General features: G+C 46.2%; 1 protein-coding gene across 1 annotated transcript in view; it reads left to right on the forward strand.

Moving 5' to 3' along the window:
• The window catches only part of DNAH7 (dynein axonemal heavy chain 7), a 1,092,938-nt gene that overhangs the window by 387,738 nt on the left and 685,420 nt on the right, over positions 1–19,780 (forward strand). Inside the window, exon 18 of the mRNA XM_063934143.1 lies at positions 13,360–13,546. Within this exon, the coding sequence (XP_063790213.1) occupies positions 13,360–13,546 (187 nt within the window). The remainder of the gene's footprint in view (positions 1–13,359; positions 13,547–19,780) is intronic.

Raw genomic sequence — 19,780 nt, forward strand, 5'->3', positions numbered from 1 at the left:
ACTACATAAACTCTACCGTAAATACGCATACCGTGCGCCCGCGGGTGCACGCTATTGCGGGTATGCGCCTTCACGGGAGAGCGTACGCATGCGCAGCGCGGACCAGTGTGCGGTGCAAATATGGCAGTGTGTATGGGAATATTTTTCTGACTTTGACAGTCCACCCTTTGGCAGTCAATAATAACTGCCACCTCCTGAAAACATTTCAAAAGGAGAAAAATATATGTCAGGGGTTAATTCATTTCCATGGTTGGGTGAGGGAGGAGAGAGGAGTAGGTGTGAAGAGGGTATGACCTAGTGAGAAAGCAGAAGCATGTGTGTATGAGTCCATGTTTGGAGGGTCATGTATCATCGTGCCGTACGTGTGGTAAATCAAGCTTCGAGGTATTGCGAAGTATACATTTGAATTCCTTCTTATCCCGTGGTACAGGTCTGTGGATGGGCTGTCAAACTTTACCGAGCTCATTTCGGCTTTCAGTTGTAACAAAATGGGGATGCACATTTTAGTTGATGATACATGAATGGGGGAAGTATGTGGTTGCTGATATCTGTGCCTGTATTCCCTATCGACTATGTGTGTCATTACCTGAGGGTTGTAGAGATAAAGATGAAGAACACTTATGGAAAATGCAATGATATTATATGTCAGGTAAATGTACATCTGTCGTCGAAGTTTTGTTCGGTATCTGTTGAGAGTCGTCTTCTTTGCGCTGTATTGCTCCTTGGGCATGAGCAAATAGCTTTGTCAGTGCCATCAGATTTACAAAGAAAATGTTGGGCTAGCGTGAGTTTAAAAATACTAGGGAAACTGGGGATCCATGGCAAAGTTCATCAAATGTCCATTTCTCAAGTGGTCAAAACTTCATCTTTGGTGCTTGTCTATTGTCTGTATAGCGTCTCGTCAACTTCCTCGTCCAAGGGGGTCTTTGTATCTTGGAGAAAAGCAGAAAAACAGGTGAAAGAAACGGACCGTATAATCGCATTTTTCATCACATCCTGGTTTCTATCATTGGGTCATAAATCAAATCCAGGTTGATTACAGTTTCCTCACTCCTCAAGCTCATCACTTTTGTACTTTGTTTGCACCTCATTAAAGCCTGCCCGCATCTAAATATCAATCCAATAGATATAATAACACCTAAGATACATAGGAGGAACTTTCCAACATCCATTATGACTCCTTGAGCCCAGTCTCCTAAACCGGAGAACCAATTTCGCGGGTTCAACCATGACACCCAACCAGTCAGCTCATTACCTACAGCAGCAAGGGTGAGATTGTGTTTTCGACGAAATTCCCACTTCAATTGGAGAATATCGTCCATCTTTTGGTCTATGACCTCTACCGGATCCTCGGTGCTATTGGTGATATACGTGCAACACTTTATGCCGTACTGTGTTGCCAATGTAACACAATATCCGCCTGTTACTGCTGTAAGATAATTAAGAACCATCCTATGCTGAACTAGTTCTGTTTTATAAGCTTGAAGTTCTCTTCCAGTGTATCTGAATGTGTCATCATACATTTCAGTGATATTATCTAACAAATTGGCGAGTGCGGAAATGTATCTATAATTCATCACTCCTCGAGCGGTGCGAGTGAAATCTAACGCTACCAGAACCTGAATCCCGGTGGATTCATGGATAAGATCAGAGGCCGGATGCTCTAACCTTTCTGACAGTTGTCTTTTAACTCGGTGCTCGTAATGAGTGTGAGTATAAGGAGCTTGGGCACCACGGTGTATGTCCTTCATTTTGTCATGTGTAACAGTCATCACTTCAGGCAATACTTTTCCAAAATAACACAATCCTTCAGAGTTTGGGGCAAGCCACTTGTACGCCTTTCTCCCGCATATGAAATATGCATCATCGGGGAGAACATATGGGACAGAGAAGGACATTACCATATTACACACCTTCCAGGTGAATTCTCCTGACCCTAATTCTTCCATCTGCTTAATGCACGTATCGGTTTGTACGATATGTGCACAGTATCCTGGTGATACTTCTCCAACTCTAGTAATCCTATTTCCTAAGGTATATCGATACCGGAAAGATTTTCCTCTACTGGCTATGTGGCGTACAAGCTCTGTATCTGTAGGCATTCTATCTGCTCTGTGTGAAAAGGTCATGGTAAGGTTGCTCCATGACACTTCCCAATTTCCCGGCTTACGGGGATTGGAGATATTAAAACATAAGAGGGACCTATCCACATGGTATTGGTGGAGCTTCAAACTAGGAGGGCTGGAGATGTTAAACCTCCGGTCCACCGGTCTCCCACCATTTAACTCAAGTACCTCCCCTAACGTTAAAGGAAATGGCACTAGCCCTGATTTGCTATGACCCTGAGGTACTTGAGAGCATACCCAACAATCTGTTTGGTTTAATACGTTACCCACTAAGGAGTGATAGTCACTCAATGGATGCCGGTCCATATGGATATTAAAACTGGATTGGCATTTCTTTATGCACCCATCCTCAATCAAATTGTCACAGAGCCTACAGATACAGTTTTCTTCAGCTAACAATCCATCACAATTTCTTCTATCGGATCGTTTTCTGATACTCGCCTTTGCTTGTTGGCTTGGTTGATCTTGGAAAACTGCGCCTCCATCATCATAATCGGAACCCATTCCAGAACCTCTCTCGACCTCTATGGTACTCTCGCCGGAACAGACTGCTCTGGTCAACATCATGGTTAACATCAAAATCCGGATCACAGTCTCTTGGGGCAAGTCCATCTTTGAGGAGGAAATAGAGAAGAATGAGAAGGGGGAAAAAGAATTTTTTAAGGGAGAGGGGGATAGGAAGTGGAGAAAACAATAAAAGGGAGAAGGGGGTCAACAACTGCTTTCGGTCTTCAAGGCTCAGGTGCCGCCTCAGTCCTCCTGGAACAGACACTCCAGTGATACAACCTCTACCGTCTGTTCCTTATCACGGGACTTCTCTGGATCAGCAACCTTTTTGCAGTGGGATGAATGGACCCAAGTCTCTCTCTCAGCAACCTTCAATGCTGTGGTGCTAGTCAATAAGACCTGGTATGGTCCTTCCCATCTATCAATAAGACAACCTGAGCGTAGAAAATTTCGTATCATTACATAATCCCCAGGTTCAATGTCATGACAATTACTATCTGGTAAGTCAGGAATCACCAACTTCAGATTATCATTTTGATTCCTCAACTGTTTACTCATGTTAATCAAGTACTTTACAGTTACTTCATTGTTACATTTCAAATCATCCTGAGGGTTAATCATGACATGCGGTTGTCGACCAAACAAGATTTCAAAAGGGGACAGATTAAGAGGGGACCTGGGAGTGGTTCTGATACTGTACAATACAATGGGTAAAGCTTCTGGCCATGTCAATCCTGTCTCTGCCATCACTTTACTCAATTTATTTTTAATAGTGCTGTTCACTCTTTCGACCTTCGCACTCGCCTGTGGACGGTACGGAGTGTGCAGCTTGCTATCAATACCCATTAATTTACACATTCCTTGAAAGACATCACCGGTAAAATGGGTACCCCTATCACTTTCAATGATTCTAGGGATACCATATCTACATACAAATTCCTGCACAATTTTCTTAGCTGTAAACATAGCGGTATTTGTAGCTGTTGGAAATGCTTCGACCCAATTCGAGAAAACATCTATACAAACAAGTACATATTTCAAATTTCGACATGGGGGTAATTGAATGAAGTCAATTTGTATTACCTGGAAAGGGCCGCCGGCAGGTGGGATATGGGATGGTTCTGTAGGTATTGCTTTTCCAATATTCTTTCTCAGACAGGTAAGGCATGACATTGCTCTTTTACCCGCATGAGAGGAGAATCCTGGGGCGCACCAGTATGCTCTTACCAATTTGCACATCCCCTCCTTGCCTAGATGAGTCAGCCCGTGAGCTGCTTCAGCCAGACATGGAAGGTATGTCCTGGGGGCCACTGGTTTACCATGTCCATCCGTCCAGAGCCCTGAGGACTCCTGGCCATATCCCTTTGCCTTCCAGACTGCCTTTTCCTGTGTGGAACACAAATTCTGCATCTCACACAACTTCTGTGTGTTGATGATATTAAATACCATCAGTTGTGTGGTGTCTGTCTGTATGGGGGTAGCAGCTGCTAACTTAGCAGCTTCGTCTGCTCGGCTGTTACCAAGTGATACCGGGTCTTGGCTATATGTATGTGCTTTACATTTGATAACAGCCACTCTGTCGGGTTCCTGTATCGCTGTTAGAAGCCTTTTTATGTGGGTTGCATGCGCTACCGGTGTACCAGCGGCCGTCATGAAGTTTCTGAGACGCCATAGGGCTCCGAAATCATGAACTACCCCGAATGCGTATCTAGAATCGGTGTAGATATTGGCTGACTTACCCTTAGCCAATTCACATGCTCTGGTTAGGGCGACCAGTTCAGCAACCTGGGCTGAGTGAGGTGGGCCTAGCGGTTCCGCTTCTATGGTGTCTTGGTCATCTACGACTGCGTATCCAGTACACAAGTCTCCCGAGTCTGACTGTCTGTGACAACTACCGTCCGTGTAGAACGTGAGTTCTGCATCTTCCAGTGGGTTGTCACTGATGTCAGGCCTTGCGGTAAAATTTTGGGTCAAATATTCCATACAATCATGTGTATCTTCCTTTGTATTGAATCCTCCTTCCCCAGCACTCTCACCTTCCACCCTTTGTGCCTGACCAGGCACACCTGGGAGATATGTTGCAGGATTTAATGCACTGCATCTCCTTATGGTGATGTTTACGGGGGCCATTAGTGCCAATTCCCATCTTGTAAACCTCGCTGATGAGACGTGTCTGGTTTGGGCAGAATTCAATAAGGCTGATACTGCATGTGGCGTATGGATTGTGAGGTTGTGGCCTAGCACGACGTCTTCGCTTTTTGTCACTAGCAATGCTATCGCAGCAACGCTTCGCAAGCATGTGGGGAGGGATCGCGCTACCGTGTCTAGCTGAGCGCTGTAGTATGCAACTGGCCTGCTGGCATCACCGTGTTTTTGGGTTAGTACACCTGCTGCGCAACCAGCACTTTCTGTTCCGTATAGTTCAAAGGGTTTCCCATAGTCTGGCATACCTAGTGCTGGCGCCTGCGTTAGGCACTGTTTGAGTCTCTCAAATGCTGTTTCGGATTCGTCTGTATGCGAGATTCTATCAGGTTTGTTTGAGGAGACCATTTCCTGCAAAGGTAACGCCAATATGGAAAACCCTGGGATCCAATTACGGCAATACCCACACATTCCTAAAAACGTCCTGATCTGTTGCTGGGTTTGTGGCAGTGTCATGTCTCTAATTGCTTGGATTCTATCAGCGGTCAGGTGTCTCAGTCCTTGTGTTAGACAGTGTCCCAAATATTTTACCTTAGTTTGGCATAATTGCAACTTGTCTTTGGACACCTTGTGTCCGGTGTCTGAAAGATGAAACAGGAGCTGTTTCGTATCCTTCAGAGATGCTTCCAGTGAATCTGAACACAGTAATAAATCGTCCACATACTGTATCAATACTGATCCACTGTCTGGTTGGAAAGACTGTAAACAATCATGCAAAGCCTGAGAAAATATACTTGGACTATCTATGAAACCTTGGGGCAACCGAGTCCATGTGTATTGGACTCCTCTGTATGTGAATGCAAACAAATATTGGCTGTCAGGGTGCAGAGGTACCGAAAAGAAAGCGGAGCAGAGGTCAATAACAGTGAAAAATTTGGCAGTGGGAGGGATTTGCATTAGGATGACAGCTGGATTTGGCACTACGGGGAACTGACTCTCAACTATTTTGTTAATCCCCCTTAGATCCTGCACTAGCCTGTAACCCCTCCCCCCACTCTTCTTAACAGGGAAGATGGGACTATTGGCAGTGCTGGACGTTCTTACTAGAATGCCCTGTTGTAGCAAGCGCTCTATTACTGGGTAAACTCCTAACTCCACCTCTGGCTTCAGAGGATATTGTGGGATTTTTGGAGCTATCCTACCATCTTTTACTTGTACCACTACTGGAGCTACGTTTGCCATTAATCCAGTGTCCTGTCCGTCTTTTGTCCAAAGTGACTCTGGTATCTGGGATGTCATCTCTTCTATTTGGGATGGATTCCTATTTGTCATAATGGTATGTGACATTAATTTTGATGGGGAGTCTAACATGTCTCGCACTTCCTGAGCGTGTTTCTCAGGTATGTCCAAGAATACACCTTCAGGAGTACAATAAATGACGCACCCCATTTTACACAGTAAGTCTCTTCCCAGGAGATTGGTTGGTGCCGATGCAGCCAGCAAAAAGGAATGCTTGGTATGCAAAGGCCCTATTGTAATCTCGGCTGGTTTGCTAACAGGGTAGTGCTGGACTACTCCTGTTACTCCCATGGCTGGAATTGTCCTACCAGTGGTTCTCATGCCCACTGTCGAATTTATCACTGACTTGGCCGCCCCTGTGTCTACAAGAAAGTTTAACGTTTTACCAGCTACATTGATTGCGACCTCGGGTTCACTTTCAAGGTTGGCAATTAATTTTACTGGCTGCAGATTACAGGTATGGCCACACCCCTATTGGGTATGGTGACCTCCCTGAATCCCGCTGGCAGCAACTACTTGTGAGGGAGATAGTTGGGAACTACCAGAGGCATGCCAGTCTCTGTTTGGGGGATATCTTTTTGTTTCCCCTGTATGTGGCTCATAACTCCGTTTCTGCGGACCTTGCTCCCAATGTCGTGTGTCGTGTCGTTGTCTAGGGGTTTGGTATGAGTTTCGTGGATTCTTTACTCTACAATCTCGTGCCATGTGTCCCTGTTTGTGACAAGAATAACAAGTAACCATACTTGACTTACCCACAGGATTTGGTGATACAAACAAAGGCTGCCTTGTGGTCAGAGCCTGTATACTTACTGACATTAATTTGTCACCTTGTTGTTCCCTGTGTCTAGTGATGTTTCTGTCGTGATCAATAGCAGCCTCTCTCAAAGTAGCCACAGACAGACCTCGCCAACAAGGTTGCGTGGTCTGTACCCTAGTCTTCAATGACTCTTTTAAACCATCCATCAGTACCGATACTGCTACTTCCCGATGGTTTGTGTCTGTTTTAATGTCCTCTATACCTGTGTATTTTGCCATTTCTAATAACGCTCTGTGAAAATACTCTGCAGCTGTCTCTGACTCCTTCTGTTTAATGGAGAATATCTTATTCCATTTAGCTACTGCTGGGAAATACTCTTTTAGCTGCAAGTTTATTCTTTTCACATTATCTTGGTTGTACACATCTGTAAGAGGTACATCATGATCTAGTCCGCAATCAGCTAAAAATTGAGTTGCGTCGACATTTGAGGGTAAACACGCTCTCAGTAATATCTGCCAGTCTTTGTTGTTGGGCTCTACAGTGTTACCTAAGTCTCTGATGTATTTTTGACTGGCAACTAAGTCTTTTCTAGGGTCAGGAAATTCAGACACTATGGTCCTTAATTCCATTCGGGAAAATGGAGTGTACATGGCGATGTTCCTAATGGGAGTGGCTCCTGATGCGTCTGTTTTCCCATTTGGTACTGCTATTACTCTAACAGGTGTGATTCTAACAACCTCATTCTGTGTAGATTCTACAGGCTGTGGTGAAATAGTTTCAGCATAATGCATGGTGCCGTACTTACCAGTTGATACGACCTCACCTATCCCTCCGCTAGGGACCTTTACTAATCTCGTGGGTGGAGCTGTGCCTACTGTGGTCTCTGCTATGGTGGCTGCTAGAGAGAGCGCTGAAATCGTTGCCGATTCGTCCTCTTGATCACACTCCTGAGGAAAGTTCAAAACAGGGTACAACTTGCACGGGTTAATACTTGCATGGGTTAATGAGTTAACATTATCATTAACATTTACACAGTTACTAAGTGATTTTGTGTTACACCTTAGTGCGTCTTTCTCCGTAATCAACTTCTCTCCTGATATATATGGTGGCGGCGGGGCCGTGGCAATTAATTTTCTGTTAGTGCCAGATCCCGCCGCCTGAGCCAAACCTCTCTGTATCTCACCTTCCTGTTGCCACAACTGTAAATAATCATAATGCTGAATTCGTCTCTTTGTTGATTTTATGAGACATATCCTCCTCCTTAGATTTTGTAACACTTCTGAGCTGAAGCTCCCTATTCTTGGGAATTTCTCCCCGTCATGCACAGTCATTCTCTCCCATTCATCACATAAAGTTTCTGTGTGACTTCCATATTTCTCACACATGATATACCTGGCCGACCCAATTGGCCGGACCACTGAATCAACCCGAACCGAGGTTGATCGCCCCCTACCTGAACAAGTGGCCCCCATAGTTCGAAAGTGTTGCTTTATTTAGCCAACCCTTTACGAAAAACCAAATGCCAACAATAGGCTGACGGTGGCGGTTTACCGAGTACCCCACTCACTCGCCCACGCCGACCTATACGACCTGATCACACCGATATGGTGCTGGCGTACTCGACCTAGGGCCCCTGCGACCTGAACCTCTATTTACTGGAACCTGTGAGGGTTATCCGAAGAACACTTACTCTTTCCAGTAACTATTGGTTGCTGGATAGTTCCTGAGTGAGCAGCGAACTTCCCTTAAAATAAAAAAATTACACAAATCACGTTAGAGTGTACAGATAGCGTTTGTGACCCCTTTACTCTAATGGTATTAGGTCAGATTACTAACTACTGCACACACTTACGTGCGGTCCAGTCGTTCAGTACACAAACAACTAAGCTTATGTACGGAAAGACCAATGGAATCGAAACTTACGACTGCGAATTCCTTCAGCCAGAGCTTATATGGCCTATATGGGTGTTGCACCAACCCTTTTCGGTGTTGTGCCTGTGAACTGTATAGCGGACTTCCTTGTCGGCTGTACCTGGACCTCCTGGTCTGTTATGACCTCCTGGTCTTGTTACAGTATGACCTCCTGGTCTTGTTACAGTATGACCTCCTGGTCTTGTTACAGTATGACCTCCTGGTCTGCTATACTCTAATGCTCAAAATTGTATTTAACCAGAGATGCCTCCCTAGCCACCGTGCACGTCACTTACACGCATGTACCTCACGAGTACTCGACTTTTCTTGTGGTTCAACCTTTAAAAATTGTAAAAACACTCACTCATCACATGTACACTTTTGTTTCTATTTCTATTTCTGCGCAGAAAATTTTCTTCAGCCCAGCTGTGTTACCAATTAGGAGCAGGATCTGTTAATTTAAATTTTTTGGATTTCCAAAAATAGACTTGCGTTATTTACCGCCTGTTGCGCTATTTACCGCTGTGCGTTACTTATCACGTTGCGTTAAAAATCAACTTATCGTGACTTGAGCTACGTGGGCGTAACCAGACGCTACGTTGCGTAATGAACGCTGCGTGCGTCGGCCTTTGGATTGCGTACGCTAGTCTTTGTTAGAGACACGTGTACGCAAAACAAAGATCCACCGTAACACAATATACTTTTATCAATGTAAACGATCCCTGATCATCTACCGCGTACCCCACTGGCTTTGCCTTATCTCCCAGGCAAACCTGTGTGTTTGTCTACACTTTTAACTATTACCTCTATTCTTAAACTATGAAATAACAGCAAGTCTCTTTTAGCACTTTTCTATCAACTATAAAAACTGGCAGACAGGATGGTGATATACGACAAATGAAATACACAGATGGAAAAGAAGTGCAGATATATATATGTATGCGTGCGTATATACGCAAGACAGAAGAAAAATAAACAGTTTTAAAAAAAACACAAGCATTTTGTTCTTACCTCCGGTTCCCGGATTCCTTCAGCACTCGTTATCTAAGCGAAGCAGACGCTTATCCCGTCAGCACTACGAGACAACCTCCCGCCCTTTGCTGAGGGATAATGTCTGCTGATCTACCTAGTGCAGATATGTGAAGGACAGGACGAGCCGCCAATTGATAAAGCTAAATATTTATCGTATATACAACCCTTTATGAGGTCTAAGAACACTGTACGCTGTTTACTTAAGAAGTACCGTAAGGGTACGCAAGTTGCGTAACGATCGCTCAGCCGTAGGCGAGACGCTCAAGCGTCACGTTCGCTCACGGCCCAGAGATCACAGACAAGCACTCTGTTGGCTATGACTAACGTAATGATTCGCTATGGCGTAGCGGACGCTCGAGACCACGAGGAGATCACCAGCGGCGCAGACGCTCACAACGCTATACCTTTATGTCTAACCCTATTATTAATGAAATACACAGAATACCTTAATGTGAATACAGGGTGTAAGTGCAACCTTGTGTAACCTGACTAACTACAAAGCTGCTTGAGCGTCACCGACGCTCAAGTGAACACTTAAAACTATGAGAAAATACACAGATACTGGTTTAGGGTCCAAAGCCTATTATCTGTATTATAACTATTATACTTGCAAAAAGAATCACAGTACAAATGATACACTACAATATAACAGAGACTTCCTAACCAAATAACTATACAAGAAATACAATACAATACTATGCTGATCTAATACAATACAATACAATACTAGTCAATGGGAGATACGAGAGAAGGAGAAGAGAGAGAGAGAGAGAGAGAGATATATGAGAGAAATGGCTCACAGAAAGACAATGATTACGGAGAGAAACTTACGCACAAGGGTAAACGATCGCATGCGCCTGGACATCCAGCACCCGATTTTCAGCAATGAGAACCGTTGAAGAGTGAGAGCTGGATGTGGTCGGCCTGCCTATTTATGCCCCACACACAATGCAATCCTACAGTCCCTACAATCCCATTGTCCATTGGACGTCGGAATTCGGCCCTGCATCATAACAAAAGGTCATAGGTTGATTCATACAGGTGGGCTGTGACGATTTCAAACAGCTCAGGTGGGTGGGGAACTAGGTTTCCCGCCGCATACCTGAGTATGAGTAAATAGTAGAAATGGACATAAACTTCTTATGTCCATAACTATTCGCACGAGCGATTAATACGCTCCAAACCAACACCGGAATATTGCTATTTAAATACTCTTCCGATGGGTACCAAACACTACTGCATGACTCCTGTTAGACCCTTCCTACGATACAAAGAGGGATTCCTCAGCTCAGGGACATTCTATATTAACCAAACTTTCAGAATCTATCAAAGGGACCATGATCTACAAACTACATTAATTGTGAAAATATGTAACGAATGAGTCGCACGCTACGACTACATAAACTCTACCGTAAATACGCATACCGTGCGCCCGCGGGTGCACGCTATTGCGGGTATGCGCCTTCACGGGAGAGCGTACGCATGCGCAGCGCGGACCAGTGTGCGGTGCAAATATGGCAGTGTGTATGGGAATATTTTTCTGACTTTGACACTCAGCAGACACGATCTACACCCGGGAGAGTGGGGACTTCATCCAGAAGTCTTCCACATGATTGTGAACCGTTGGGAAAAACCAAAGGTGGATATGATGGCGTCTCGCCTCAACAAAAAACTGGACAGGTATTGCGCCAGGTCAAGAGACCCTCAGGCAATAGCTGTGGACGCTCTGGTAACACCGTGGGTGTTCCAGTCAGTGTATGTGTTTCCTCCTCTGCCTCTCATACCAAAAGTACTGAGAATTATACGGCAAAGGGGAGTAAGAACGATACTCGTGGCTCCGGATTGGCCAAGAAGAACTTGGTATCCGGAACTTCAGGAGATGCTCACGGAAGATCCGTGGCCTCTACCTCTAAGATGGGACCTGCTTCAGCAGGGACCGTGTCTATTCCAAGACTTACCGCGGCTGCGTTTGACGGCATGGCGGTTGAACGCCGAATTCTAAGGGAAAAAGGCATTCCGGAAGAGGTCATTCCTACACTGGTAAAAGCCAGGAAGGAGGTGACTGCACAACATTATCACCGCATTTGGAGAAAATATGTTGCGTGGTGTGAGGCCAGGAAGGCCCCCACGGAGGAATTTCAATTGGGTCGATTCCTACATTTCCTGCAAACAGGATTGTCTATGGGCCTCAAATTGGGGTCCATTAAGGTTCAAATTTCGGCCCTGTCGATTTTCTTCCAGAAAGAATTGGCTTCAGTTCCTGAAGTCCAGACTTTTGTAAAAGGTGTACTACATATACAGCCCCCGGTTGTGCCCCCAGTGGCTCCGTGGGACCTTAATGTAGTTTTGGATTTTCTCAAATCCCATTGGTTTGAGCCACTCAAATCGGTGGATTTGAAATATCTTACATGGAAAGTAACCATGCTACTGGCCCTGGCTTCAGCCAGGAGAGTGTCAGAATTGGCGGCTTTATCGTATAAAAGCCCATATCTGATTTTCCATTCGGACAGGGCAGAACTGCGGACGCGTCCTCAGTTTCTGCCTAAGGTGGTGTCAGCGTTTCACCTGAACCAGCCTATTGTGGTGCCTGCGGCTACTAGCGATTTGGAGGATTCCAAGTTGCTGGACGTTGTCAGGGCATTGAAAATATATATTTCAAGGACGGCTGGAGTCAGAAAATCTGACTCGCTGTTTATACTGTATGCACCCAACAAGTTGGGTGCTCCTGCTTCTAAGCAGACGATTGCTCGTTGGATTTGTAGCACAATTCAACTTGCACATTCTGTGGCAGGCCTGCCACAGCCTAAATCTGTCAAGGCCCATTCCACAAGGAAGGTGGGCTCATCCTGGGCGGCTGCCCGAGGGGTCTCGGCATTACAACTCTGCCGAGCAGCTACGTGGTCGGGGGAGAACACGTTTGTAAAATTCTACAAATTTGATACCCTGGCTAAAGAGGACCTGGAGTTCTCTCATTCGGTGCTGCAGAGTCATCCGCACTCTCCCGCCCGTTTGGGAGCTTTGGTATAATCCCCATGGTCCTGACGGAGTCCCCAGCATCCACTAGGACGTCAGAGAAAATAAGATTTTACTTACCGATAAATCTATTTCTCGTAGTCCGTAGTGGATGCTGGGCGCCCATCCCAAGTGCGGATTGTCTGCAATACTTGTACATAGTTATTGTTCAAAAAAATCGGGTTGTTATTGTTGTGAGCCGTCTGTTCAGAGGCTCCTACGTTTGTCATACTGTTAACTGGGTTCAGATCACAAGTTGTACGGTGTGATTGGTGTGACTGGTATGAGTCTTACCCGGGATTCAAAATCCTTCCTTATTGTGTACGCTCGTCCGGGCACAGTATCCTAACTGAGGCTTGGAGGAGGGTCATAGGGGGAGGAGCCAGTGCACACCACCTGATCCTAAAGCTTTATTTTTGTGCCCTGTCTCCTGCGGAGCCGCTAATCCGCATGGTCCTGACGGAGTCCCCAGCATCCACTACGGACTACGAGAAATAGATTTATCGGTAAGTAAAATCTTATTATTTGTTTGAAAGGTTTGAAAACAATTAATTGAAAGTGTTTTCTTTTCAGAGAATGGGAAGGAAAATTACTGCTGCTGCAGGAGATCCTAGATGAGTGGCTAAAGGTGCAAGCAACGTGGTTGTACTTGGAGCCCATATTTAGTTCCCCAGATATAATGGCTCAAATGCCTGAAGAAGGCAGGCGCTTCTCAACTGTAGATAAAACATGGAGAGACCTAATGAAACTAGTATTGTTGGTAAGTGTCTGTAAATATATTTATTTTTCTAACTTGAATGTGTGCTCTGTGAAAGCTTCCTACAGATGTATGGACCTTTGTCACAGTCACACCAAACAGCGCCTCTGAGCGCATCAGGTCCATGTCAACTCGGCCGCTATAATTATGCCTCTTATAAAAATAAAAAAATAACAACTCGTTGTGACAAAACTACTTTGCTAGATTGCACTAATCAACTTGATGTGTGACATTCGTACATCTGTGTGCAAATGACTCTAAATCATGAAGTATCACAGTGCAGTGTCCGCAACTTTTTTCACACCAACTTCTGTTGTGCTTCATCTGCATCTTTATATGTGTTTAAAGCTAAATCCTGTGCAGTTAAAATTGCACCCCATTGTCTTTAGGGGGTCATTCTGACCTGATCGCACTCTGCCGTTCATCACAGCGCAGCGATCAGGTCAGAAGTGCGCAAGCGCCGGCGCCACAGTGCGTCGGCGCATGGCTGACAGCCGACGGCTGTCGTTGTCTAGCGATCGCCTCTGCCTGATTGACAGACAGAGGCAGTTGCTGGGCGGGAGGGGGCGACACAGCGTTTTGTGGGCGTTTCCCCCGCATGTCTGTGTGCCTGATCGTAGTCCTGCAAAATTTTGCAGGGCTACGATCAGGTCTGAATTAGGCCCTTAGTACACTGTAAGCGGTGCTTTGCTGCATCTACCCTGTATGTTGCGAGTAAGATGCAAACTTTGAAGAAAAATTTGCTATGCTACACCGTCTAATGTGGCTCAGTCTCGCTTGGTGTTTCGCGCCATATGGCATATTGAGATTTGGTGTATGATGACACATCTGTTTATAGAAAAATTGTATTTAATAACATTTAGCAAGACAAATATATTGTTTATGTGCATGAACAATGGACAGAGTAGGCAGCCCATTGTCAAGATGTGTAAATGAGTACATGCACTCGCGCAGGCATGAATTTGCACAGACCTCCTTATACACAGTGGATAATCTTTCTAGCAATCATATATAGGATCACACAATGGGCATAATTCAGACCTGATCGTAGCTGCAAATTTGTTAGCTAATGGGCAAAACCATGGCCCTCATTCCGAGTTGATCGCTCGCAAGGCGATTTTAGCAGAGTTGCTCACGCTAAGCCGCCGCCTACTGGGAGTGTATCTTAGCATCTTAAAATTGCGAACGATGTATTCGCAATATTGCGATTACAAACTACTTAGCAGTTTCAGAGTAGCTCCACACTTACTCGGCATCTGCGATCAGTTCAGTGCTTGTCGTTCCTGGTTTGACGTCACAAACACACCCAGCGTTCGCCCAGACACTCCCCCGTTTCCCCGGCCACTCCTGCGTTTTTTCCGGAAACGGTAGCGTTTTTTCCCGCACGCCCATAAAACGGCCTGTTTCCGCCCAGTAACACCCATTTCCTGTCAATCACACTACGATCGCCGGAGCGATGAAAAAGCCGTGAGTAAAAATACTATCTCCATTGTAAAATTACTTGGCGCAGTCGCAGTGCGAATATTGCGCATGCGTACTAAGCGAAATTTCACTGCGATGCGATGAAAAATACAGAGCGAACGACTCGGAATGAGGGCCCATGTGTACTGCAGGGGGGATGGGGGGGGGGGAGGTGGTGGCAGATATAACATGTGCAGAGAGAGTTAGATTCGGGTGGAGTGTGTTCAAGCTGAAATCTAAATTGCAGTATAAAATAAAGCAGACAGTATTTACCCTGCACAGAAACAAAATAACCCACCCAAATCTAACTCTCTCTGCAAATGTTATATCTGCCACACCTGCAGTGCACAAGGGGGGTCATTCCGGCCCGTTCGCACGCTGCCGTTCTTTACAGCGGTGTGAACGGGTCAGTTCTGTGCATGCCCGACCGTCGCTGGGCAATGACGCCGGGAACGAAGAAAGCGGTCACAGGGCGAACCGCAAGAAGATTGACAGGCGGAAGGCGGATCAGGGCGTCTACTCATCGTTTTCCAGGCGTGGAGATCCGAACGCAGGCGTGTCGAAGCGTTTGGAGGGCGGATGTCTGACGTCAATTACTGGACCTTCTTTGCTGGATTCATCGCACAGGGTAAGTAACTGCAAGGCTAGTCTTCTTTTACACAAAACTTTTTTAGCATAGCTGGGCTGCACAAGCGATCGCAGCCTTGCTATACTAAAATACACTCCTCCATAGGCGGCATCTAGTTGATCGCATGGGCAGCAAAAAGTTGCTACGTGCGATCAACTCGGAATGACTCCCAAGGTTTTGCCCAACTGCTAACAAATTTGCTGCTGCGATCCACTCTGAATTACCTCCCATGTGCACTGCAGGTGTGGCAGATATTACATGTGCAGAGAGAGTTAGATTTGGGTGGGTTATATTGTTTCTGTGCAGGGTAAATACTGGCTGCTTTATTTTTACACTGCAATTTAGATTTCAGTTTGAACACACCCCACCCAAATCTAATTCTCTGTGCAACTGTTATATCTGCCCCACACGCACTGCACTTAGTGGGTCATTCCGACCCGACCGCATGCTGCGCTTCTGCGCAGCCGTGCGATCGGGTCGGAACTACGCATGCGCATTAAGATTAACAGGAGGAAGGCGGATCCTGGCAGCAACTCACCATTTTCGGGGAGTGGTGAGTGAAATGCAGGCGTGTCCAGGCGTTTGGAGGGCGGATGTCTGACATCAGTTCCGGGACCTGCTTCGCTGGAACGATCGCACAAGGCAAGTAACTCTTACCTTGGTCTTCTTTTACAGGAAACTTGTTTTGCATAGCAGGGCTGCACAAGCGTTCACTGCCCTGCTATGCAGAAATACACTCCCCAATAGGCGGCGTCTAGTTGATCGCACGGGCAGCAAAAAGTTGCTACGTGCGATCAACTTGGAATGACCCCAATTGTTTTGCCCATTAGCTAACAAATTTGCTGCTGTGATCAGGTCTGAATTAGGCACAATGTCCATGTTTTTCTATTTCCATTACATACTGATACAAAGTTGCATGAATGCTAGTTTTGCAGACATTTCTTGCATGTTTCTGCACTGCACACGCTCTGGAAGTGAACATATGCAACTGGAAGTGATGCAGAGTGCCTAAGTGGTAATGGGGCCTCCACACATAGACAAGGAAAGAGCGTGTCTATGGAATTGCATGCTATGTGGAGTTGTGCGTATGTGTAATCACAGCGGTTTTCAGTTTGCACTGATGATGGTTAAGTAAAATAAAACGCACGAATAGGGTTGGTTCGACTGCAGAAATGCAAGTTCAGCATACGGGCAAATACATAGATGTTTTTCAGTGCACTCCACTGTGGAGTCCTGTTAACTTGCATAGAAAGACACTCTTTTGTCAAACGCTCCCTGTCACCGCCCCTGATCAACACCTAAATGGCAGCATCCTGTCAGTCAGCACTGTCACTAGAAAAGTGTGCTGCAGCTCCAGTACATGCTCAGTAAAACAAAACAAAACAAAACATAACAAAAAAAAACATCACCCATTTGTGTTAAAATTGAGGTCAACCTCTGAATGAGACCTAGCGTTTCTGAAGGGTGCGAAGTTAGCCATATGTTTTGTTTTTCTTTCACTGGTTTCTCTGACGTCCTAGTGGATGCTGGGAACTCCGTAAGGACCATGGGGAATAGACGGGCTCCGCAGGAGACTGGGCACTCTAAAAGAAAGATTAGGTACTATCTGGTGTGCACTGGCTCCTCCCTCTATGCCCCTCCTCCAGACCTCAGTTAGATTTCTGTGCCCGGCCGAGCTGGATGCACACTAGGGGCTCTCCTGAGCTCCTAGAAAGAAAGTATATGTTAGGTTTTTTATTTTACAGTGAGACCTGCTGGCAACAGGCTCACTGCAACGAGGGACTAAGGGGAGAAGAAGCGAACCTACCTGCTTGCAGCTAGCTTGGGCTTCTTAGGCTACTGGACACCATTAGCTCCAGAGGGATCGACCGCAGGACCCGTCCTTGGTGTTCGTTCCCGGAGCCGCGCCGCCGTCCCCCTTACAGAGCCAGAAGCATGAAGATGGTCCGGAAAATCGGCGGCAGAAGACTTCAGTCTTCACCAAGGTAGCGGGGGGGCGCCCTGAGCAGCAATAAAAACACCTTGGCTGGCAAAATAATCACAATATATAGCCCCAGAGGCTATATATGTGATAATTACCCCTGCCAGAATCCATAAAAAAGCGGGAGAAAAGTCCGCGAAAAAGGGGCGGAGCTATCTCCCACGGCACACTGGCGCCATTTTCTCTTCACAGTGTAGCTGGAAGACAGCTCCCCAGGCTCTCCCCTGTAATTTTCAGGCTCAAAGGGTTAAAAAGAGAGGGGGGGCACTAAATTTAGGCGCAATATTGTTTATACAAGCAGCTATTGGGGAAAATTCACTCAGTGATAGTGTTTATCCCTACATTATATAGCGCTCTGGTGTGTGCTGGCATAATCTCTCTGTCTCCCCAAAGGGCTGTGTGGGGTCCTGTCCTCAGTCAGAGCATTCCCTGTGTGTATGCGGTGTGTCGGTACTGCTGTGTCGACATGTTTGATGAGGAGGCTTATGTGGAGGCGGAGCAGATGCCGATAAATGGGATGTCGCCCCCTGTGGGGCCGACACCAGAGTGGATGGATAGGTGGAAGGTATTAACCTACAGTGTCAACTCCTTACATAAAAGGCTGGATGACGTAACAGCTGTGGGACAGCCGGCTTCTCAGCCCGTGCCTGCCCAGGCGTCTCAAAGGCCATCAGGGGCTCAAAAAACGCCCGTTACCTCAGATGGCAGACACAGATGTCGACACGGAGTCTGACTCCAGTGTCGACGAGGTTGAGACATATACACAATCCACTAGGAACATCCGTTGCATGATCTCGGCAATAAAAATTGTGTTACACATTTCTGACATTAACCCAAGTACCACATAAAAGGGTTTTTATGTTTGGGGAGAAAAAGCAGCCGGTGTTTTGTTCCCCCATCAGATGAGTGAATGAAGTGTGTGAAGAAGCGTGGGTTCCCCCGATAAGAAACTGGTAATTTCAAAAAAATTACTGCTGGCGTACCCTTTCCCGCCAGAGGATAGGTCACGTTGGGAGATATCCCTTAGGGTGGATAAGGCGCTCACACGTTTGTCATAAAAGGTGGCACTGCCGTCTTAGAATACGGCCACTTTGAAGGAGCCTGCTGATAAAAAGCAGGAGGCTATCCTGAAGTCTGTATATACACACTCAGGTATTATACTGAGACCTGCAATTGCCTCAGCATGTATAGTGCTGCTGCAGCAGGGTCTGATACCCTGTCAGATAATATTAATACCCTAGACAGGGAGAATATGGTGCTAACATAGAGCATATTAAAGACGTAGTCTTATATATGAGGGATGCACAGAGGGATATTTGCCGGCTGGCGTCCAGAATTAATGCAAGGTCCATTCTGCCAGGAGGGTATTAGAGACCCGGCAGTGGACAGGTGATGTTGACTTTAAAAGGCACATGGAGATTATGCCTTATAAGGGTGAGGAATTGTTTGGGGATGGTCTCTGGGACCTTGTATCCACAGCAACAGCAAAAAAATTTCTACCTCAGGTTTCCTCACACCCTAAGAAAGCACTGTATTATGGGGTACAGTCCTTTCGGCTTCAGAAAAGCAAGGGGGCCAAAGGCGCTTCCTTTCTGCACAAGGGAAGAAGGAAAAAGCTGCACAGACAGCCAGTTCCCAGGATCAAAAATCTTCCCCCGCTTCCTCTGAGTCCACAGCATGACGCTGGGGCTCCACAGACAGGTGCGGTGGGGGGCGCGTCTCGGGAACTTCAGGGACCAGTGGGCTTGCCCACAGGTGAATCACTGGGTTCTGCAAGTAGTATCACAGGGATACAAGCTGGAGTTCGAGGCGACTCCCCCTCGCCGTTACCTCACATCAGCCTTGCCTGCTGCCCTCGGATATAGGGAGTTAGTACTGGCGGCAATTCACAAGCTGTACTTCCAGCAGGTGAAATCAAGGTACCCCTCCTTCAACAAGGCCGGGGTTACTATTCCAAAAATGTTGTGGTACCGAAACCAGACGGTTCGGTGAGACCCATTCTAAAATTGAAATCCTTGAACACTTATATACGAAGATTCAAGTTCAAAATGGAATCGCTCAGGGCGATTATTGCAAGCCTGGAGGATTTCAGGGTATCACTGGACATCAAGGATGCTTACCTGCATGTCCCTATTTACCCTCCTCACCAGGAGTACCTCAATATTGT

This window comes from Pseudophryne corroboree, chromosome 7 (genome assembly GCF_028390025.1).
Source record: "Pseudophryne corroboree isolate aPseCor3 chromosome 7, aPseCor3.hap2, whole genome shotgun sequence".
NCBI classification, from domain to species: domain Eukaryota; kingdom Metazoa; phylum Chordata; class Amphibia; order Anura; family Myobatrachidae; genus Pseudophryne; species Pseudophryne corroboree.